At 20.7% G+C, this 27,300-nt stretch overlaps 2 protein-coding genes across 2 annotated transcripts in view; both read left to right on the top strand.

The window, feature by feature from the left end:
- LOC128955595 (ras guanine nucleotide exchange factor R-like) overlaps window positions 1-24,763 on the top strand; it is a 39,005-nt gene extending 14,242 nt beyond the window's left edge. Inside the window, exons 3-9 of the mRNA XM_054301268.1 lie at window positions 3,403-3,797; window positions 6,645-6,906; window positions 8,276-8,545; window positions 11,521-11,570; window positions 19,175-19,314; window positions 19,997-20,160; window positions 24,420-24,763. Coding sequence (XP_054157243.1) covers window positions 3,403-3,797; window positions 6,645-6,906; window positions 8,276-8,545; window positions 11,521-11,570; window positions 19,175-19,314; window positions 19,997-20,160; window positions 24,420-24,725 — 1,587 coding nt within the window. The 3' untranslated portion in view covers window positions 24,726-24,763. The remainder of the gene's footprint in view (window positions 1-3,402; window positions 3,798-6,644; window positions 6,907-8,275; window positions 8,546-11,520; window positions 11,571-19,174; window positions 19,315-19,996; window positions 20,161-24,419) is intronic.
- LOC128956278 (40S ribosomal protein S3-A-like) overlaps window positions 1-27,300 on the top strand; it is a 195,722-nt gene that overhangs the window by 153,151 nt on the left and 15,271 nt on the right. The gene's annotated exons all lie outside the window — the stretch shown is intronic.

The raw sequence follows: 27,300 nt of genomic DNA, 5'->3' as shown, positions 1-27,300 counted from the left end.
TGTTTGACTACGTGAGTGAAAATGATGACTATTCAAATCATACAAAATTACTGTATATTTTTTGTTTTATTTGTTAAATTCACATAAAATTAATCTTACGATACAGAGTCAGTATTGGATTCACATATTTGTATTATATATTTCTATAGGAAAATGTTTGCTTCAATTGCTTTAAGGGTTTTAAATAGATATACAAATATATAAAGATATTTTTATGTTGTCGACACAATAGTGGAAAAAACTATAAATTCATTGAAATAATTTTTCTAAAAATAATATATATATTTATATATAAATCTCTAAGATTTCCGTTTGACTATCAAATACAATACATCTATTATAATATTAGATGTTATTAACGTCTATTTGCTAAACTATTTTTAAGGGTAAATATTTTTAAAAAGCTTTTGTCGCTAAAAAACTCTTTATATATATATATATATATATATATATTGTACTATATTTTATAATTAACAACAACAATGATATCACTCATTTTTAAACAAATAATAATTTTTTTAACAAATAACAAATCTAATATATTTCAAAACTCCAATTAATTTAATATACTGTATGTCAATAAATATAGTAGTTTTGAGATAAAAATATTTTTAAAACACGTCACATATAGTGTAAATATTATAGTATTATATATCAATAGATTGTGTAATTATTTTTATTGTATGTATTTTTAATTTTTGTTGATTATTAATTTATTTTATTTTTTTTTATTTACAAATAAAGTAATTTTTATAAGCATTCAGTTAGAAACAAAGTTACAATTTTTTTAATAATTGATTTAAATTAATAAATTATGTGTAATCAATAATAATTTAAAAAAAAAACAAATTAAAATAATTGCTTGGATGAAATCACCAGTATGATTTTAAGCAACACTATAAACAAACATAAACAAAACAAACAAAACCAAAAGAAAAAATCTATTAACAAAGTTTACATTGATTAAATTTTTATTATGATTTTATATGAAATAAAAATATTATCAAAATAATGTTATCTACAGTATAATCCACTATATTATATAATAACTTTTTAGGGACAACAACCACTATTGACAATAAGCATCGTTTGTATATATGATTCAAGTATGTCTTAAAGAGAGAGAGAGAGAGAGAGAGAGAGAGAGAGAGAGAGAGAGAGACTGAGAGAGACAGAGAGAGAGAGAGAGAGAGAGAGAGAGAGAAAGACTGAGAGAGACAGAGAGAGAGAGAGAGAGAGAGAGAGAGAGAGAGAGATATCTTTTATATATAATAATTATCTTTTCTTAATACACGGTAGAGTACAATACAAAATACCAAATAAAGTATGTAATTCTGGTTCTGTATTGATATACTGTATATATAGAAATAAAATATATTTAACTATTGATATATAACAGTACATAATATACAGACTATATATATTGATATATATAGCCGACTACTCAACCAATTTAATTGATTCCGGGAAACACACATTCACTCAAATGATATTTTTTTCAGTGACTATTATATCTTAAGACGACAGTCCTTTAACTGTATATACGATATACACTGTATATCTCTCACTTGAATATGTTTTACTAAGCTATAAACTAGACACACATACATACATACATACACACACACACACACACACACACACACACACACACACACACAACATAAACCAGTGACACTAAGCACCCGTCAACTAAACGTAAAAAACTAATTGACATCCATTATGTGTATTGTATTATTTAGATAAAATTTTGATATTAGTTATATAAAATAATATAAATAATAATTATAACAAATATTTAAGTTTTAGCTTAATTTTAAAAAATTATTTTTGTTATAAAATATAACATTTTTGTTTAATTGCTTGCTGAATTAGGAATTGTTCAATTAAATTGTTAACTCATTACTATATTTTGTCGTAAATATGTTTATATTGTATAAATTCAAATAATAAAAATATAGTATTCAAAATATTTAAAGTATTTTTATATATTGATATATAAAATATGCATATTTTAAACATTTTGTTATATTTTATTTATGACTAATCTATTATATTTAATTAATAATTAATTAACTGTCTAGATATTGTATGTATATAATAAATAACTAATATTTAATATTTAATGTTGTTTAGTAAAAACTTATTTATTAATAGTTAAAAGTTTTAAACATATAAACTTATAAGGAATAGTTTTAAATTTGTTTTTGTTGTAATAATTATAGTCAAGTTTTTATATGTTTATTAAATAAATTTATTGATTTTTTTTAAAGTAAATATATTTTAAAATTTTTTTTTATTAATTTTGAATATCTATTACTATTAATTATTTTTATTGCAAATTAATCAAATTTATTTAAATGTTAATCTAATATAAATGACTAAATGCAATTAAGATAAGTAATAATTCAAAATTATTATTAAATAAATATACAATTTTAAATACTCAATTATTTTAGTTTAATATACAGTAGAAATATTAATAAATTTATTAATTTATACATATAAATTTTATTATATTTTGTTTAATCTAAAATAACTAAATTGGATTATTTTATTTTATTTTTTATTAATAATTTAATAAAATATTATTGAAAATTTATTATTTATTATCTTATTTTTTAATTAAAATGTATATTATAGTATTTTTAAAATCTCAAATAAATTACTTTAATTAATAATTTAAATTATTTTTTTTTGAAAAACCATAACTTCATAAAACTGTTTTATTTTTAAACCATTTATTAAATTCAAACGCTTATCACGTTTTTATGACAAAATATTTTATAATACCATTATATAAAAATATAAAAAAATAAAATCTTTAAACAAAATAAAAATTTACTAAAGGTTTTCAAAAAATGCTTTATATTGTCTTATGTTATTAGTTTGTCATTTCTATAATACTCTATAAAACAATAATTTTTCATTAATATATATATATTTTTTTAGGCAATAAACTAATATTTTTGTATTACTAGATATCTGTATGTATATAGATTTATACGTATATAATATATAATTTATATATATTGATATATAAAAATGATTTAAATTACATTTTAAAACATATTTGACATATTTATTGTTAAATATATTTATAAGTAATATAAATTTTATATAAATATATAAGCCAGTAAATTATAAGTTTTTTGTTTCTTATAAAATCAATTTATAAAACATTTTTTTTTCTTTATCGCAATTCATATGTTTTTAATCAATTATTATATAATGTTGTGGTGTATTTTTTTATTAGTGAATTTAAAAAATATTATATAATAAAATATTTATTGATATATTAAACAATAAAAATAAAACGGTATAATAAATCAAAAAATAAAATAAAAACCTATTTAAACAATAAAATAATTATTAGTTTTTCTATTCCTTCTAAAAAAACAGGAGATATCAGTGAAACGGGAGAGTCCGTCACCGCAAAGTAGTAGTAGAAGTCCGGCGATTATCAATGAGACGGCCAGTGTGTCCGAATCGATCGGTTCGAACAGTACAGTGGCCGATATGATGACCGGCTGTTCATCGAGAAGCGGTTCGTCCAGAAAAGTCGGCTGGAGATCAAAGACATGGAAGGGCCAGAAAGATACGAGCAATGAGGACAATGAGATGAAAAGTCCGGTCAATTATCCGCGCAAACACTCGCTAACAGTGCCGGGAGAGCCGCGACACTTCAGGCAACTTCATAGACGAGAGTCTGGCAGCCGATCGCCCATTGATTCGAGTTATAGCGGCAGAAGTCCTTCCGAAATGAGTACTCCGAGTCCCAGCTGTAGTAATAGCATGTATGATATCACTTCATTATGATCTCTCTCTCTCTCTCTCTCTCTCTCTCTCTCTCTCTCTCTCTCTCTCTCTGGCTGTCTATCTATTTGTTTGTTTGTTTGTCTTTCATTTAGTCTTATTTTAATTACATTAAACTAATTGCTGACACATACTATAAATGATATATATATTATATATATGGCATATCTTTCAACAAAAGTTTTAATACAATTTACTAATGACTAGAATTAGGTTTTAGTTTATATTAACTGATAAAGATATAGTATATTGTAGTAGTAGTAGTAGTTTGTGAGTGAGTGAGTAAGTGAGTGAGTGAGTGAGTAATTGAATGAAATAGTGTGTTATATCCAAAAGTATATAAATTAATTATTAATAGTAAAATATTTTATGCTCTTTTAACAAAATTAATAATTGATACATAAAAATAAATAGTTGATAATAAATTTTCACATTAATCGTTATATATATAAATTTTAAATGCAGCATTTTTATTTTATAAAAATTTATACATTTAACTAAAGTAAATGCTGTATATAAAATTACATTAATATAAATTTTTATGTCATTTCATTTGAAAATGATTAATTAAATGTTTTTTTTAAAATTAAAGTTTGAGTTTAAAAATTAATTTCATTTAGATAGTCATAAAAATTATAAAGTTGTCAACAAAGTTGTTGATTATAAAAAAGTCAATTAATAATTAAGTATAAAACATGAATATATAAAAGCATTTTAATTTATTTCATATATTATTATGACATTATTATTACTATTACTATTATTATTAAAATCATATTTAAATTAAAATTCATTAATTTATTTCAATTTATTATTAAAGCCTTTTCTATAATATTATCTAAATTATTGTATTTTTTTAAAAAATCACAATATTTACTATTGATATATATTATGTTATATAATTATAATTAATATATTATCTAATGATTAATTTAATAATTGGGTTTAGTTAGTACTTTAATAATAATAATAATAATAATCACTTTTAAAGTTTGACATTTTTATTAATTTTACTATTTTTTTCATTAAATACTCTACTACTTAGTTAATAAAATAAAGTTAAATAATACGTTTATTGCATATTTTGAAATCATTGAGTTTGTTTGTATGATATTTAATCCGAAATTTATTGCTTAAACATTTAATTTATAAAATTAGTTTACAAAAAAACTAATGATTTATATTAAATATATATATATATTTTGCTGATAAATATATTTTTAAATGATACATAAGTATAATATTTAGTATTAATTTTAATATTTTTATAACATATTTTTCTATTAGACTAATAATAATTTTACAATTTTAGTGAAAATTTTTATTTACATTAAAATTGTTTTTATAATATACAATACATTAAGCACTAATATTTATAGTAAATACTGTATAAATAATGTACTGTTTATATACTTTACTATTTATATACATTATATATAGTGTATATGTTTTAAAATCTAACTAAAAAAAATATTTTAAAAAATTAATATAAATTATTACTTGTAATGTTATTATAATTTTAAATATAATACATTAACTGATTGTAACCAGTTATACAGAGCATTTGACAAAATCCAATCATAAAGTTGAACTTTTTATTTTAAAAATAAATATTGTTATGGTAGTGAAACTAATTTATCGCATAATGATAAAAATGCCATTTAAAATGCAATTTTAACTTTGTATCTCTACAATATATTTTCTTCAAAATAAAAATTCATAAACTGACCCTAACATATTTAGCATTAATATGATCCGATGCATGTCAAATGCTCTGTATCTCTGATTGTAACTGTTTTATTACTAACATATTTTTTAGCAAAACAGTAGATCCGGTACATTATGATAAACAGTTATTAATGTATTAATTTTGTTTATATATATAATAATATTTATAAACATAACTTTCTATTTACTGTAGATTTTGTCTTGTTTGACAATTGTATAAAATTGTGTGACAAAAAAAAACATTATTCAAAAAATCAAGTATCAATTTTCTTGTCTATCATATTCTATGCCATTATTTATAATTTTATTTAACATTAATTTTACTATAATATAATAATAATGTTTAAGTTAGCGGCAAAATAAAATTGTGTATAACTTTTGTCTCTCTCTCTCTCCCTCTCTCTCTCTCCCTCTCTCTCTCTCTCTCTCTCTCTCTCTCTCTCTCTCTCTCTCTCTCTCTCTTATATTATACAATATATGGTTTATCTCTTGTAAAAAAGCTATCGATATTAATATAGTTGATTGCCTGTCCCTGAAGGATGTATTCATAATAATAATATAATATAAAATTATTTATAGTGTGTGACAGATCTATTAAAAACTTAGTGTACACAACAATAACAACAACAAAAAAATAAATATTAACTAACTATAATAGATAGTTTTGACTACAATCAATGGTATCTATATATATAAAAAACAATAGTGATATACCAGTACACGTAATATGACTTTCATTATTTTCTTTTATGTACAAACGTTGACTAAATTTAATGTCTTATAAAATAGTAGTTAAAGTTTTAATTAATAGTTAATGGTAAAATACAATTACACTGAGTGAGTGGGTGAGTGAGTGAGTGAGTGAGTGAGTGTGTGTTTGTGTTTGTGTGTGTGTGTGAATGTTTAGGAAATAAAAAAAATAAAATAATTAAAATTGACATTAATTTTTTTTTAGAAAAAGATTTAGATGTTAAATTATTAATTAACTAACTAATTACTATTAATTTTTTAAAAAAACTTTCTATATTGTATTATAATTACTGTGTATTATAATAAATAAATAAATTATTATTTTTATTTAAAAAAAATCTTATTATTAGAAATGAAGACCATTCTGCCTCATCGTACGGTTCGGGTACCGGATTGGCCATAGAGTTGGCCAGAAAATGTACTTTAAGTGCTGATAGCCTACTATTGCATACCGGTATCAACAGCGATGAAAGCGGTGCGTCGGGAGTGAGCGCTGAGGAGACCAATGATAGCCAATGTAAGTCATCGCTTAAGCCATCATTTTGTAATACAATTGGTCAGCGAAGGATCAGCACTAGTATTAGCTCAGATAGGATTCATCAACAGTCAAAGGTTTGGACAAAATATAAATACATTTTTTGTAATTAGTTTATCCGGTTATCAAAACATTAATAATAAATTATGTATAAATTAATACTAGAAAGTGATAACTACTTGAAATTTAGATTATCATGATTTTGTATAATTAGTTTGAGATAAAAAAAAAATATATACATATATACGAGATTTGATTTTAGTATGTAAGACAAATATTTAATATTATAATAATATTAATAATATAATTACATAAAACTAAAATAAATAATAATAACGATAGATAAGAGTTTTATTTAATTATATCCTACACACTATACTTCAAATAAATGACAGTTTATTGTGAATTTTATAATTGAATGAATAAATTTACGCTAAGATCTAAATTTTACTATGCATTAGACGCCATTATCCGATAAGTATATAAATATATATATATATATATATTTATTTATTGTTATATATATATATATATATATATATATATATTATAGGTATATATGAGTGGGAAATACGGAGAATAATTGAATAAAATGTTGTCATATTCTGGGAAAACGGTATTTCAAATAAAGAAAACAAAAAAATGGTTTTGCGATAATGTATTACAGCCAACAATTGTCACAACTATGTCAATGTATTAGCAATTTTTTGTGTGTATGTGTCACACAATTTTAAATATAAAAAAATATTGAATATAATAAGAAAACAACAGTTCTAAATAAAAATTTATACAATTTTTTCAATTTTATATTTCAATTTTTTTGTTGGTAAATATCAAAAGTCATATTTTTTAAAGTTTATTTCTCACTAAATCTTATATATATATATATAATGTATGTTTCTTTTAGTGTATAATACTACTTACAGTATATATATATATAAATTGTTTATATATATATCTATTTATATACAAAATAATATATATATATATATTGTATACTATGTAATGTATATAAGATTAGAGACAGTGTTTTTCAGTCAATTTATATAAAAATCGTTCGCCAATTCACTAACAATAACTATATCACAAAATTTAATTTATTTGTTGAATGAGTAGGATTTCAATTGAATCTATTTGTTGTTGTATTAACTTTTTTATGATTTCTATATATATATATATATATATTTATATATATTATTTCAAATATTTTATTATAACCATGAAAAACTTGATGGGTTCATAAAAAGATTTTTTATTTTTAAATTAAGAGTAAATAAATAAATATTTTTATGTACTCTATATTTATATACAGTATATATATTATATACGATTTTTCTGTATATATTTATATGTATACAACTTTTTGTGATATTTAAAACTTGTATTTATATTTTAGTAAATTTTTATAAATATTTATACATTTGATTTTTTTTTATTTAAAAAAAGAGCGAACAATTGAAAAATAGACGAAGTGTTTCACCAAAAAAATTTACGTCACGTAAGCCCCAGACGACAACACCCGATACAACTGAGCCGACATCGGCGGCTGAACCGGTTGGTAGCGGTTCGGGATCGTCATCAACATCACGTCGACGAAAGGGCAGTATGGCGTTTGTCAGTACCGGCAAAATAGCCAAACTATTGCGACGGACGCACAGCGCCGGCTGCTCTAAGGATGTGCCCTCTTATGCCCTGTTCCTCAGCGAGAAGCCAACCGTAAGTGATTTTTTTGTTTAGTTGTATTTTTTTATTTTTAAAAATAATATTATTATTTTTGATTTTATTATTGTTATTGAAATACTATTAAATCTCAAAAAACAAATCTTATTTTATTTTTGCAGAACTTGAATATAACACTATAACAAAATTTTTTACTATTGCATAGTTTTTTATATATTATAATAAACAGTAAAACTTATTTGATCTCTCTCTCTCTCTCTCTCTCTCTCTCTCTCTCTCTCTCTCTCTCTCTCTCTCACTCTCTCTCTTTCTCTCTTTCTCTCGCATTTGTTTGTTATACTGTATACAGTATTATATCATATTTAATTTACTTTTTTTTATTCAATACTATAAACTAATATAAATTGTTTAGCTTATAGAAACACATATATATTTATACGTCATATATTATGATTTAACAAAAGATAAATTACATCAAATTCAGTTGTTTTGAATGTAATACAAGCAATACTTTACTATTTAGGTATATAAATTATACTATAAATATATATACTGTAAATGTTAGAATATATAAATTATACATACATATATACAGTATAGTATAATTTATATATTTTATTAAATAAATAAATAATATATAAATATTTATTTATAAATTTACATCAGTTTTGTTGAGTATAAAATTTTTATTAAAATTTATAACAGTTATAAAATATAATAGAATTAACTGAATCAGTAAAAAAAATTTCTAAATTATTTTATATAACAAAAGTACTTTATTTACATTAACAAAAATAAATAACTTAGAAAACTACTTAAATCTATAAGTAATTATTAACTTTTAATAGAAAATATTTTGTTTTTTATTATATATAGTCTATATTCTGTTTGTTTTGGAAATAAGAAAATTAATTTAATAACTAATAACAATCTAGTATTTTAACATTTACTAATAGTATTTATTACACAATATTTAGGCTAATTAGTTAACTAAAAATGTTTTATCATAATATAAGAAAATACTGTAATACATGAGTTAGTCATTCATATAAATTACTAGAAATATTATTATTATCTAATTATAATCTGTTGTTACTATTAATATTACTATTAATTTATATGCATCAGAAATTTTATATACAATATATATTAAATATAATATAAAAGAATATTCTGTTAAATTATATTATCTATGAATGTATCACTCAATTTAAGATATTATTATTATTTATTATACAGTAATTTGGTGCTAAATATATTAAAGTACTCTTATAGTACTGTATTAGAGAGTATATAACAATACTTATGAACTAATTATATTAAACTTATTATAGTTTACAATCATTTTGTATATTAATTTGTAATATAACGGCCTTTACCAGCGCCTATAAATAACACAAATTATAACAATAATAATAATATTAATATTAATTTTTGATTGTTTATTATTTATATATATTACTAATAATAAACAATATAATTGTTTCAAACAAATTAATTTATTATTTATATTATATCTTTAATAATATTATATATTGAATAACGATTACTATCAGTGACTATTATCATTGAATATTACAGTTTATATTCAGTTATATACATATATAGTATTATCATTAAAAAACAGTAATTTTCATTAGCAATATGTGATTATTAATGTGTATTTACTAAAATTTTTTTTTTGTATTAATGTATCATTGAAATGGCACATATTATGGCATATATTAGACACATAAGTTATAGAGATATTATAATAACACTTTGATAAATGACCTATCTACTATCTATTAATACTTGATTTATAGTATTAAATCTTATACTGTATAAATTATTTTTTAGTTTTTTATATTATTATTATTGATTATTATAATTTTTTAAGTACTCGGATAAGTTTTCTTAGATTTTGATAGTTTGTTAACTTTATTTATTTTTACATTTAGAAATTACTAAAAAATAAATAATTCTCTAATATCTTATATTGTTTACAATCCCATAGTTTACTACTAGTATACCGAGATATAGTCTTATAATATGTGTTAATGTTATTAATTTAATATGTATTTCAATAATTAAAAAACACACAAATCAAATAAAACGAGTTCCGTTTCAATATAATATAAAAATATTTTTAATAACTCATATATAAAACAAAAAAAGAGTAGTAGAGCGTAATATTGTATTTTATTCATAAATATATATATATAAATATATTTTTAGTATCAAATTATTGACTCTACCGACTATTTATAGAATCGTGTATTACAAGCGAAATAAATATTTTATTTTAAGAAATATTGAAATTTAATTTTATACAAAAAAGAGTTTTTACTTTATTTTATTTTATTTTATATTATTTATAACTATTACTATTAAAAATATTACTATAAATATTTAAATTTTTATTATATTTAGTAAACTAACTCATAATAAGCTGGTTAAATATAAAACGATTCACTGATTTTTTTTAAATACAGTATATAATAATATAACTTATATTTTGTATGTTATCATACTATGATATTCATCTATATTTCATTATGGAATATAAAGGTCAGGAAATATGAGTTAAAATTTTTTTTATTGAAAAAATAAAACAAACAAACAAAATATGCATTTTGAGTATATTTGCTAAAAAAAGAAAAATAGTGACATTTTTATTATTATTTTGTTATGTATTATATTGTATGATAGTATACATACATACATACATATATATACATCATTGAGTTATATAATAAACCATTTAAATAAAGTTTTAATTATCACTTTAATTATTTTGCTAAAAAATTGCATAACAATTACAAATAATGACAATCACAATAATAATAATAATACTGACAAAAAAATAAATAAAATACAAAAATCAATTAAAACTCATTTTCTATATCCTATTTAATCCTAACTTAATTGTAATCTTATATTTCAAGCATTTAATGAATGTATTGTTTTTTATGTATATCTAACCATTATTAACCATTATTATTATTATTTATTTTTTTTATTATATTCAGCGCTCCGGTGATGGAAAGGAGCACCAGAAAAGAGGCCGGAAACAGGCGCCGTAAGTGATTAATGACTTTATATTTATTCATATCACTAATATGTGTGTATATTATAAATATATATATATATATATATATCAATATATTGCACTTTATTATTAAAATACAGTATATATATGTCGATTGATTCATTTATCTTAGCTTTTATTTCTATCGACAAACAAACAAAAAACTATTAAAACATTTCTCATATATATACTGATTATTTTGTCCATTACTATATATATATATTATATTATATATTATATATATATATATATATATATATATATATATATATGTCTACCTTTTTCATTAGGCATTTATAAGATGCATATATTAATAATAGTCAAAATAAAATAAAACAGAAGAAGTAGTGTACTATAATATACAATATATACAGTAATATCTGACTATTTATTTCCTGTATTAATGATAATATCCATTGAAATATTGTTCATTATTTTTTTATTGATGATTTGATGCTAAAATGCCAATCAAATTAATATTTCTAACTATAAATATTATTAATATAACCCTTATGTATGTATGAACAGTATATTTAATTAAAGCTTTGATAAAAATATTATTAATATATATATACGGGTATAGACTATACTATATAGTATAAGTTGATTGGTTAAGATATATGACATTAAACCAAGTGATACTTATGGATGGCACTGATTGTATCGTATCCATGATATACTACTAATACTTGACATTTATTTGATATATTTATAGTCTATATATATTATTATATATCAATATAAATATATTATTTATAATACTGTATTATATTTTTATTAAATGCCAATTGTGATATATTGTATATAAATATCATTTTAATTTAATTAGAGAGATAACATATTAATTTTACATACAGTAACTTATTAAATCTAAATTATTTATCTAAAATTAGTAAATGTAAAAATAAATAGCTATTTTTATATTCATTATACAGTGTATTATTTAATTGAAGTTTAATTACACGTGCATTACATAATACATAAAAATAATTAATAAAAGTAATTCAATGAAATAGTAAATGAAATGTAAATTTTTAAAAGATTTGATAAAATATCAAAATTAATATATTTAAAATAATTTACTAAAATTTTATATACTAGAATTTTATTATTCTGTAAAAAATAATTATTATTTACTATTATACAGTACTACTGTAGTAATGTTAAAATATATAAACAGCAAAATATTAATAAATTAATAATAATAATAATAATAATAATAAATATTTACTTTATATATTCTATATGCTTCTATAGCGTCTATAATTAAAATTAACTAATCATAAAATGTGTAATTAATTGAATACATTTCTATATCATTAAATGTTTTTACGTGTTTTTCACTAATGTCACACACACTGTGTAATGTGTGTGACATTTACATTATGGATAGCAATAAATAGTGTGTAAAGTAAATGTGCAAATAGTGTAAATAGTCATTTAAAAAAATTGGTGAAATGACATTTAAATTAAATAAATATCACTAACACATACACACACACACACATAAAACTATACATTTTAATATCAAATTAGATTATATGAGAAAAAAAAACTATTAATAAAAATACATTTTCAGCATTGACTAAATTATCATATTAGTCGATCAATAAGTTTACATTAAACTCTAGGTTATGTGTCATTCAAGTGTCAAATTTGTCTCTCTTTAGGTCATTTCATATGTTTTTAGGTTATCGTATAATATTATACTATACGATACTATAATATAATTTATAAATAAAACTTTCTACCAGTATATATACTGTACAATACAGTACAATACAATGTATATATGTTGTGTCTAAAAATAGCTTCGAGAGACCTATTTTTATATACAAGTGCTATATGTGTGGTGATGTCATATTATGGAAAAAAATTCAATGAATGTCTCTCTCAAAGTTGTATTCAATAGTTTTTTTGTGCATTAAAACCTTAATTTGATATATATATATATATATATTCTGATTTAATAATCTATAACTATCGGAAATGATCAGCTAATAGCTTATATATAATAATATATATGTGACCTAATAATTCATTGCTATCAAACTACTACTACTACTACTACTACTACTACTTTAATACAAGTTATAATTTATATTAATATAATTTATTATATTAATAGATATTTACAGAATTTTATACATAAACTGCAAGAATATATGGTATAATTATATATATATTGCAGTAATTGCACTGTAATAGTAATGTTGAAAAAATCTGTTAATTGTAGTTAAATTAATTGATGAGTGGGTGAGTAGTAAATGTAAGATTGATAGATTGATAGTTAGAAACTGAATGAATGAATCAATGAGTGAGTGAGTGTGTGTGTGAGTGAGTGAGTGAGTGAGTGAGTGAGTGAGTGAGTGAGAGAGAGAGAGAGAGAGAGAGAGAGAGAGAGAGAGAGAGATAGATAGATAGATAGATAGATAGAGAGAGAGAGAGAGAGAGAGAGAGAGAGAGAGAGTGAGAGTGAGAGTGAGAGAGAGACTAATCATTTTAATTAAATTGATTTTTTGCGATCAATCAGTTAAAGTGCTTTTTTTAACTCAATATTTTTTTCTGCTAAGAAAAAACTTTCTAAATATAAAACTTCTTTATTTTGTTCAACAAAATATATTTTTTATACCATTAAAACTAAGTTTATCCGAAACAAAATTGATAATAAAATACATATATATTATATACACACATATATATACTGTATATACCAAAAAAATGGTTAGCTTTTTTCATGTCAACTGTTTTACAATGAGTGGTACTATACTGTACTCTAATTGTATGAACATATGGTTGTGTAAGATATCTGTTATATATATTATGTGTGTGTTTGTGAGTGAGTGAGTGAGTGAGTGAGTGAGTGAGTAAAATATTATTTATTTATATATATAAAAAAGAGGTTAAAGACCTATTCAATGGCATAACGATGCGGAAAGACATCACCACTTAATTGAAGAGAGATTTTATTTTTGGTATTTATTTTTGCTTTACATCGCAAAAAATTAGTGTTATATACTGGATATTAAAGGAGTTTATGGCTTTTAATATATCTTAAGTGATACAACATATGGTTTATAAGCCGTTTTTTGCCGATATGTCAAATGCCAAATATATTACAACAATTATATGATCTCTCTCTCTCTCTCTCTCTCTCTCTCTCACTCACTCACTCACTCACACACACTCACTCACACACTCACTAACCCTCTTTTTTCTCTCTCTAAGCATTATTTTTCTATAATTTAATGATAAATTCAAAAACATCTGGATATTTATGGATAATACTTAACTATCTAAATAAAAGTAATTATAATTATAATAATTAAAGTATTTAGCTTTCATAAAGTATTAACGATGAGCATAGAAATAATAAACTAAATGATTATAAATTTATTTATTTAAAATAATAAATAAAATTTAAAGCCTCTCTTTTTAAAAGTATTTTGTTATAATTATAATAATAATAAATGTTATAGTTTTAAATTTCTATATTTAAATTGTAATTTTATTTCAAACAAAATTTTTTATAAATCTAAATACATTGCACTTTGCATTACTGTATTTATTAACATACGCTACCAACGGATCAGATATTTATTTTGGCACACATTTGACAGAAAGGCTTATTAACAGCAATCAAATTATAATTATTATTTACATAAAGCCATTACTTTGGTTTTATATTTTAATATTAATGTGCAGTTAATAATATGCAGTAAAAATATAGTTGTCTATGAGTTCAAGCATTGGATGTCACTATTATTATTATATAAATAACACAGAATATTCTGTGTATTTTCAAACTAAAAAAATCTATATATATAAATGTTTATATATATATATAGTATAATAGATATTATTTTGTATATATATATATATATAGAAAATCCCAGAACTAAATTAAATGTTTGATTGTATTACTATTATTAATCATAACCATAATGCAAACCAATTGATATTTACAGTGCCTGTTATATCAATATTTGATTTACTATTTGCATTATTCAAATTATATGATTTAGATGAATTTTTTGTGTGTGTATAGAAAAAAAATAAGATTCCAGATATATATATATATAAAGATTTTTGTTCATATAAGTAAAAAATATATTATAGATATATTAAATTTTTTATTCAATTATATATTATATACAAGTATATAACATTGATGTGTAATAGATATCAAATAAATATACAGTATATATAATTATCAAGAAAATAAAAATTTTATTTAACAATAAAAAAGATCTATTTTTCAAAAATTGATAAATAACTTGTCGACTTATAATAAATATATAATCTGATAAAAAAAAAGATTGTACATATTTTTTGATATTTTATTTTATTTATATGATATACAGTTAGTATATTATATAAATTGTAAGTTTTTAAAAGCATAACAATAATGACATTTCTTTATGTGTGATATTTTTAAAAATCAATTTTTATTTATTTTTCATCTGATATTTATATTATGTTTAAATTTAGTGTATACTTTAGATATATATATATATATATATATATATATATAATTTATATTTATTGTATTTATATATATATATTAATGCACTTTCTAAACATTCAATATCTTTTCTATAAAAGAATTTAAAAAATAAACTAAAATTTACATAAATTTCTATTAATATAAAAATGCTATTTTTAGTTTGATAAATATCACCAGCAAAAAAATGCCTTTTACTAATAATACTAGATTTATATATATATATATTTGATTATATCAGCAATAGTTAAGTAAATATTATGCCTAAATTAAATTTTATATACAATACAGCCCACAATAGCAACAACACTAATATAAGTTAATTTTAACTTTTGAGCTCCCAAAAAAAATATATTAATACTATTAGCATTTAAAAAGCATAGAAATAGAAATGTATTGTATATACTGTATTAATTTATTTTTTAAAAATAAATAATTATTTAATATTTAATATATTACTTTTGTGTTTAGTAAATGTCAGGGTTTTGTTAAATGTAATGTCAGAAAAGGTGTCCCATTGTTTGGACAAAATAAAATAGCTTTCAATTTTGTGCTAAATATATATAACCATATAAAAGTGAGAGAAAAAAACAAACAAAATAGTTTGCATAAATAAATAATTGAAAAAAATTTGTATTGATTTGATATGCAAATGGAAAATATAATATTAGATATTTTATACAATACTACATATAATACTATAAAATACAGAATTAATGCATTTTTTTCTTTAATAAAGTAGGCGTAAAATATAATATATATAATCTTACATAATATCTATACATATGTAAAAAAGTATTGTCAATTGATAGCGACATGTGATATATGTGATTATCAATAGACAACTTTATACGACAATAGACTAAAAATTCTCACAATAAGAGAGAGAGAGAGAGAGAGAGAGAGAGAGAGAGAATATTCTATTAATACTAAAAAAATAATTCTATAAAAAAGTATGACTAAAAAATTAAACTTTACATAAGATAAATTAATATTACATTTTATTACTTAACCTGGATGCAAACTACTATACTATGATGTAAGTGCCTATTGTGTGTGCGATTATGTGTGATCTAAATTAAATACTCAGAAGCAGCTGTGATATATTGTATGTATGTATGTGTGTGTGTGTGTGTGTGTGTGTGTGTGTGTGTGTGTGTGTGTGTGTGCGATGATGTCATAGAGTCTAAGTATATACGTGTGCACTAATATAGGAGCTGTGTTGCTATTTTTAGACTATCTGTGGCACAGTTATCACGAATCGGGAAATACTAACGCAATGCTTCTCCTAGCAATCTCTCTCTCTCTCTCTCTCTCTCTCTCTCCTCTCTTATAGCTATTATTATTATAAGCCTAAGCGTACGTTACACTGGAATCGGTTGACTCTTTGCTCTTTACAGTCGTGCACTCGCGTACTCACACAATCTCTCACTGTTTTTCACACATCCCTGTGCTCTACTAAACACACACACATACAGTACACACAGAGACTCTTGCAATAAATGCAAAGTTCATATACGACACTTGCATTACTTACCAAACACATCAATTTGATATAACTGCTTGAAATTATTATTTTTTGATTATATTATTAATAGTAATAATTAAAAAATAATTTAACTATCTAATTTGAATAGTTAATTATTTCATATATAATTGCTATAAATTTGCAATTAAAACAATTATATTTTGGTTTTTAAACTATATATAATAATATTGTGCACACGTTTTGAAAAATCCAATGTTTACATCATTGATCAATGAATTTCTAATGCCAATTGTTAACTCAATTATGTTATGCAGGTATGTATTAGTTTTTTTTATTTAAAAATTTAATTTAAATATATTTGCAATTAATGTATTGGTAATTATTAGTTTAATTATCATAATTATTGCAAAACTTGTTTGGCAACAATTTTTTGTTTTGTTTTCTTCAATTGCTTACGCGTTTCACTTTTAGTAAACGCGTAAGAAAATGATTTTTATAAAAATTAGTTATTTTTAATATTAATATATTTATTTAATTATAAAAATAAATTATTGCAAACAAATTAGCTATTAATTCAACCAATTGATGTCATATAATTATTTGCTAAAATTTTTGTTTATTAATATCTATGCAATTAAAATGCATAATCATTTGGTATTTGTAAATTTTTGTGAATATATTTATAAAAAAATATATTATTAATAATGTTTTATAATAATGTTTAGCTATTCTATGATTTGCAAAAATATTTATAAATTAATACAATTTTTAAATATTTTTAGACATACAAATTTAGCATTTTATTTGCTTTAGTATTATACTGTCTATTGTAAAAGTCAAAATTAATTATATCAATTGCTAATTAATTGAACATTTTGTTTTTTGATTGGCAATCAAAAAAAATTATTTATATATTTATGTTTTGGACATCTCATTTAATTGATACAAACCGATACCCAAAATATATCTAAAAGATTATTATTATTATTATTATAGTTATATGTTAACATTATTATTATTAATTATTTGAAATGTTGTATCTATTTTTTTCTATGCATTGCATGTTTGCTTATTTATATAAATATAATGTCTAATCATTAATAATGTTCAATCAGTTATACTGTAGTAGACAATCAATATAATTGCTACCAAATCATTATTGATATCAAAATATATCCTCTATTTACTATTACCGGGTTATTATTATTAGTTGCAATTATATTTGATAAGCCAAATGTCCAAGTTGACTTTATACTGTATATCAATTAAAAGGTCTATTTATAGGTTAGTAATGTATATATATACTTTAGATAATGTATTAATAATTTGTGCAAGTAATGCACAAAATGTTAATATATATATATATTTAGTGATAAAATAATGTTGTAAGGTAAACATTATTATTAATTTCATATTATCATCAATTTGAACAATTTTTTAAAAACATTAATAATAATAAAAAAATAAAAGTTTATGTGGTTATCAAAATTTATAATAATTGTTTTGCTAACAAATTGATTTTAATAACAATTAACTAAGAAATAAAAAAATTTTATTTAATTAATTTTTTAAAAAAAAATTATTATTCAAATATATTTACAGTGCATTAGAAGATATGAAACAAAGATTAAGATTTCTTCGGAGACGACATACAGATTCATCTATTGAATCATCGGTTCGGCCGTCAAAAGATGAATTGGACAAATGGGCCAACTCTTTCATCGACCTCATGAGCAGTAGATGTAAGTGCAGATGCAAACCACTGTTTGTGTTATGATAAGCGCTTTAACCAATCCATAAGCTCATAGCGCAGCCATAAAATTGGGTTTCCTTTTTAAATGTCAAACGATCTCTTCCGATCTGTGCTCTCTCTCTCTCTCTCTCTCTCTCTCTCTCTCTCTCTCTCTCTCTCTCTCTCTCTCTTTCATTCATTCATTCTTACAATATATCAATATATTTCAAACACAATGTATATAATACACTATTTAGGGTTACTTTTTTAAAAATAAATAAATAAATAGATAGATATATCTATTATATAACAAATAATTAGATTATAATATCCATAACCATACACACACAAAAATAATACAAATGGCACAATAGATTGTTGCCCCAAATAAAATAGTCTACAAAAAAAATATTATTGAGATCATCATTGCATTATTTTCCCATACCCTCCCATCCACTAGAAATAAAAATGATTTTTTATCTCAAAAAAATAGATGATTAATAGTATCTCTCACTAACAAAAAATTTATCTTATTTTTTCCTCTGTTACATATTATCCCTATAATATGTGTGTCGATTATTATGCACCGTTGGTTTTTTGGCACCATTTTGGCACCTCTTACTCTATCATCTCTATCTATCTATTTATCTATCTATCTATCCATCAATCCATCTATTGATGTCTGGGTTCAGATGGAAGTGCATTATTCCGTGCATTCCTGTCGCGTGAGTTCAGCGAAGAGAACATCGAGTTCTGGATGGCGTGTGAAGAGTTCAAGAAGTGTCGACAAAGCAAACTCAGCCAAAAGTCTCGCAAAATATTTGATGATTTTCTCGCCGTTAAGGCACCCAAAGAGGTAATCATTATTTTTTTTATTTGTTTAGTTTTTGTTTAGTTTTTATTTGATTTTTTTTGTTGGTTACATAACTATTGTTTGAAACAAAACAAAAAAAAAGTTTATGGTATTCACTGATTTTTAAAATAAAAATATTTTTATTTTTTTTGATTGATTTGATTGGTATAATAGCAAATGCAATAGCAATTGTGATAAACTATTTATATATATATATATATATATATGTTTATTATAATACTTTACTTTATATTGATTTGATTTTGGTCTATTGTATGCAATGCTACATAATTAGTATTAATTATAATAATTTAATGCAAATCTTTTTTTTTGTTGTTGCAATAGCAATATGCAATTATAGTTAATTTTTCCATATAAATCGTGATTAATTTATTTATAATTATTTCTATATATACAGTATATACCGCAGTATATGCGCTGCAAATTGCAAACACAAAAAAATTAAATAAATAAAGTTTTAAAATTAAATTTATAATTCTATAATATTATTTAAATGTATGCAATCCCTGAAAATATTAGAAGTTATTATAATTATTATAAAAATAGCAAATAGACACAAACAATAAGCTGGTTTTTAAATATAATAATCTACTGTATTATAAATACTGTATAAATACAGTACATTGAATTTCAATGAAATATATTGCACAATATAGTTGTTATATACAAACAGTATTTATCGCTCATTAGACAAAAGTGTCCTTAAATCGGATTAAACATTATGTGTTTGAAGGGACAGCCAAATAATATATATATTTAGTATATAGAAAGTACTTTTACTTATCATTTGTGATTAAATATATATATATTTATATACCTAGAGTTGAGTACTATATGATAAACCTTCAAAACAAAGTAAAAACAAACAAACAAAAAAAACATACTTTTATTTAATAATACTAATAATAATGATCACAGGGACAGGGATTTACACGATATGTTCATTAAGAGCACAAATAAGCTAAATATAACAAACTATATGATATAATGATATTATTATTATTATTATTATTTATTATTATTATTGTTTTTTAAAAATAAATACTAATGCTTTTTATATTAAATACTACTGTAAATATACGGTATATGTTTGTATATTAATAATAATATTTATTTTATTATTATTTTTTGTCATTAGACGCACACTTTTTAAAAAAAAAAATATATATATGATGTTTATTTTTAATATTATTTGCTATTTTCGGTGTCTAAGCGGTTTTAAATTTTGTAATTTTAGCTAAAAATATTTTTTTTATCCATTACTATTTGATTTAAAAATAGCTAACCTTTTTGTTTCAATTAATTAAATGTAAATCTTTTTTTTGTACCATAGAATTTATTTCTATTTTAATATATTTTATATAAATATATATATAAAAGATAAATTTATTTTAAGGTGTTTTATAATACTGGTATCAAATGATACTTTTAAATTTGTATTTTAATAGTGTTTTTATGTATCAAAATTAATATATTAATTAATTAATGAATTTTGTTTTGAAATTTTTTTATATTTCACAATACTTTTCTATGTATTAATATTACTTTGAATGAAGTATTTATCATTAAATAAGTAATTAATATTCATATATATTTCATTGATATAATAATTCATTATATACTGTAAATAACTGTATAGACTATATAATGATAATGTATATAATGACTGTATACTAGAGTATAAAAATTACAGTACAGTATATATATTTCTGCAAACAAACAAACAAATATTATTATAATAAGCATAAAAGCATAATAATAATAATAACAATAATAATAATACTGATATATTGATACTTATAAGTTGCACAAATGTTAGGTGTATTTTTCATACTGTAAATGATAATATTGAGATGAAAAAAGAGATTTAGATTACAAATTCATTGACATTTAGGTAAAAGACAAAAAAGGAAATAATATATATTATTGTTAGAAAATTTATGGCAAAATATTCTTTATATATATACAGTATATATGTTACAGTATTAGTTGTGTGGGTTAGCAAATAGTTTGTACTTTTGAACTTTTGGTGACCCCATTGTATTTAATATATATTCTAATAAAAAGTTTTTATTTAATAAATATCACACAAAAAAATAACAGAATTTTTATAATATTATTATTAATATTTGGAAAATCTTATTTTATAATATTATAATAATAACAAATATTACAGTATATGCTGTATATATTTATAAATATATCTAACAAATAATTTATTTTTTTAAAAAAATGCAATTGAAATTCTACGTAATTTTTAAAATAAGTTTACAAAATAAAATGTTAGGATTTTTTCCAACTAATTTTTTAATGCACTACATTTATTTTTGTTGTTGACTAGAATAACACATATTTAAATATTAAATTTGATAAAATGCATAATATATATTTTTTTAAATATAAATTTATGGATAATTAATTTAACATTTAATAAAAAATAAACTTTATATACAGTATATATTTTTTTGTTTATATAATTTCTTGTGAAAATATATCAATCTTTACTCTCTCTCTCCCTCTCTCTCTCAACTAAAAATTTGACTTATATTTTAAAGTATTATAATATATTGTATATGTAATATTTTTGCTACTATACATATATACAGTAATATGAATTACGGTACTTGTCTAAAAAATATTAAATAATATAATAATAATAATAAATCACAATTTGATTTTACCATTTTATCGAAAAATTCTAATGAAATCAGTTTGTTTTTAAATTTACAATAAATATTTTAATATACTATACTATACATACCGTATATTAGAAATTCTGATGAATTTTTATTTTAAAAATAATAGATTATAAATAAAAGTACAAAATTTATATTACGTTAAAAAGGTTTCAAACAAACTTTTTTATTAATATATAAAACTTTTTTTTGCTTTTTATTTTTTTTCATAAGAATCGCTACTCATCTAATGAGATAATATCTTATCAATGAATGTATAGAAATAGTTTTTAAACATTTTTGTTGTTATACTTATCAGAGTTGTTAGACATTTATGTTTAAGTGTTGACGCATTCATTATGATAATAATCAATCAAAATTCAAATGTATTTTTTTTTGTTGTAGATTTATTGCTAATCACTGGTAGTCTTAACAAACATTTATTTTTGTTTTTTGTTGTTGTTAGCTGTTTTAAATATATATAATTCAGTATAACTATGTGTTTAAAAATTTATTTAAAAAAACCAAAAAAAAACAAAATTTTTAGACTAAGTGCCAGAAACCACACTTATGGGAAACCCTTAATATTGCAATCAATTTGTTTTTTATAAAACAATCGCTTTTATTGTTTTTGTTATTTATATAGAATATATATATATTTATTAATTAATCAACAAAATAAATAAATTAATGCATTGATTTACGTAGAAATTTTTAATTATATTATTAATAAGAAAATGTTTACATAAAAATATGCATATTAAGCAATTAGATTTCCTGTTTATTTGTATACTCGTTTATTTGATTTATAAAAATAGAAATAAATAATATTAATATATTATGAATAATATATATATATATATATATAATTGATTTAAATAAAGTAAAAGCTGACAACACATTTGTTTCATATAATGTCAATTTTTTTATTACAAATTACTATCTGTTTAATACATAAAATTCTGTATATAAATAATTTCCTTATTTATAATCTATAGTTCTATATATATATTCTGTATTTAATATATTAATAGATTATATGAATAATTCCGGGTATATATAAAAACAAAAATTTCATTTCCTCGACTTTTATTATTATTATTAAAATTATTATTCAATCTAATAATAATAATAATAATAATAATATAATACGATTAAATAAATATTATTATTATCAACATTGACTATTATTGTGGTCGTTTAACATTTCAATTTTATTATTATGATTATTATATTATTAAATATAATAATTTTGTTTACAAATCATTAACATAGATTATTGAAATTGAAAATCATATATAAAAATATTTATCGTACGTGATATTTATCGTGAGAGATAAAAGTATTAATTAGAAATTTATAATAAAAAACAACAAAACAAAAACTTTTTCATGCGTTAGCTAATAATATATTATTTAAAATTTTTTGATAATATCGCAAAAAAACAACAACAGCAACAAAATTTATATATTATAATTAAATTATTATTATTATTATTATATCATATTTTAAGCTCAAACATATAATAATAAACAAATTTTGTTTGTTTGTTCATCAAATTTATAGGTTAATTTGGATCCAAAATTAAGGACAGTTATTATGCAAACTTTGGCCACACCGGCCCGCAATATGTTTGACTTGGCTCAGCGCAAAATTCAGGGACTACTAGAATCGGACGCCTACCTACGGTTCCTACAGTCGGAACTATACAAGGATCTGATAATAAGCCACGAAACTACTACAACAACAACAACATCACCAACAACTACAACAACCACCAACACTACTACTACTACTACAACGACGGTGACCAACGAAACGATTGCAAAATCACCGCAACGGCCAATAGTGGCTGAATGTGATGATAGTTGAAGTGATAGTTTTAGGCACAACAACAATAACAACAAATTATATAATCAATTCATATGTATATATATTTATTTAATATATTATATTTAAATTATTTCATTAATATAATGTTTGTTGTTATATGTATTACTATATATATATATTTAAAAGAAAAACAATTTATCACAACATCGCCTCTTATCTACTCCTAGTTCAGATGATCTCTCTCTCTCTCTCTCTCTCTATATATATATATATATATATATATATATATATATATATACTATATATATCTACTTTTTTCAGCACATATTTTATTTATATCATACATGCGATACATCAAAACAGTTTTGGATCATAATATTATCAAATAATTATTAAGTTTAATAAACTATTGATTCTTAAGACTGTTGGATGTGATTATTATAAAATATGAAACATCCAATAAATTTGGACCAAAACTAAATACTCTCTCTATATATAAATGAAAAAAAAAGTTTTGTTACAATTGTTATATTATATAATAACATTTATCTATACAGTTAACTAATCGATGATATTAATGATGATATATATGATAGATAACTGTATGTTTGATAGATCAGTGCAATAAAAATTTGTGTCATTAACTTTTTTTTGTTGATCAAAACTAGTGGTTTTAATTTAAACCCTGCATCAAAATAATAATAATCTAGTGTTTTAAAAATTAAATCATTTTATACAATATATATAACAAAAACGATTGTTTTTTCTTTTTTTAAAAAAATGGTAATACTTTTAATAAGTATTTGAAGTATTTGATAATACAATCAAAGCAAATGAATTTTTTTTAAAACAAAATATAAGCACTCATTTTATTATTACAAAATATTAATCATATTATTAATATAAATACATATATGAATTATTATTTATTATTGATATTTATTTATTGTTATATTTATGAAAATAACTTTTTAATATTTATTATTATAATTTATACTGTATATGAAGTTTTTTTCATTATTTGTAGATTTCAATAATTATTGTCTGTTTATTTGTTATTTTTAAATAATTATTTACATAATATATATAAATTATTAAATGTTAATAATTGTTAAATTATAAAACGTTTAGCATTAATAATAATAATAATACATTTTTATACATATATACACACAACTATATATAAAATAAATAATAATTTCATTAATATTACAAATAACTTTCTAATAAATGTAAAATATTTACAAAATAATATTAATAATGGGTTTGTTTTATATTAAAATAAACTAATAGTTAAAAAACACAAGTTGTCTCTAACATATAATAATAGTTAAAAAAAAATTTGTGCTAATAATTTGTTTGACTATTTATTAAAATTATAAATTGTATGTTTAATTCATATTATAAGCTTGTATTAAATAAATTTTAGTAACTACTACTATCTTATTAAAAATTAATAATAATAATAATGTAAATATAAATTATAAATATATATTGAATTAAAAACAAATGATTGATTGTTTATAAAAAATAAATAAATATTAATATTAATAATTAAATAATAAATATAAATAACTCATGTATTATAGGCATAAACAACATATACCGGTACTTTGTGAACCTATTCAAACACATATAACACACACACAAACCTATTGTGCCATAATATTAAAAAATTTCATTTATACATCAATATATATTGATATATATTTAAATATATATTTAAATTAAGAATCTTACAAAAAAACAAACAAATATTCCCAATAATTATATGCAGAATATTCTAAATATATTATATAAATATATATATAAATTATATAATTATAATTCCAAAAAATTATGTAAAACATTTTTTTTGTCGCAATATTACATTTTATGTGACACACATACACACACACATTGTTTATAGTTAAACTATTTTTTCTACAATAAAACCTATTTGAAAAAAGAGTCTTTAGTTTTTTTTATTACTTTATATAAATATATATAAATTTATATAAATGATTGATTTTGTCGACCGTTTACTATAAATAATTAAATTCATATTGAATTTGAAGTTATTTAAATATTGAAACAACAAAAATTGAATACTAATCGTATACAATATAATTTATATACAGTATATATATATTGTATTAGAAATTATATTGACTTTTACTACTAAATTACTTATTGAATAATTCATTTCATTGATAAAACTACTACTAATATTGACTACTATTATGTTTCATTTGAATAAAATTAAAGCTTACAATTGATTATTTGTGATATTAACATTATTGGTAAGTACAGTACATAGACTGACCACCCAATTTATTAGTAAACCTGTATAATAGTATAAAATTATTATTTTCACCTGTATTTTCCTGTATATTAAATATTATATTCCTGTATGTTAACCTGTACTTAAATAACAATATATTCGTATATATTTATAATTTTAATTAATAAATTTAATTTAGATGCTATAATTATATAAAAAGTTGAAATTATTTTATATTGAACATGAACTATTTTAGAAATATTTATAAATTTTTTATATTTAAAAAAATTTTTGAAATATTTAAACTGTAACTTTTAACTGTAACTGTAAACTTTTAAAAATACAAGCAAT

The sequence above is a fragment of the Oppia nitens genome, unplaced genomic scaffold, assembly GCF_028296485.1.
Source record: "Oppia nitens isolate AA-2021 unplaced genomic scaffold, nextdenovo-longstitch-racon4-pilon3 scaffold2_pilon_pilon_pilon, whole genome shotgun sequence".
NCBI lineage: Eukaryota > Metazoa > Arthropoda > Arachnida > Sarcoptiformes > Oppiidae > Oppia > Oppia nitens.
This window is presented reverse-complemented; position numbering and strand designations above follow the sequence as displayed.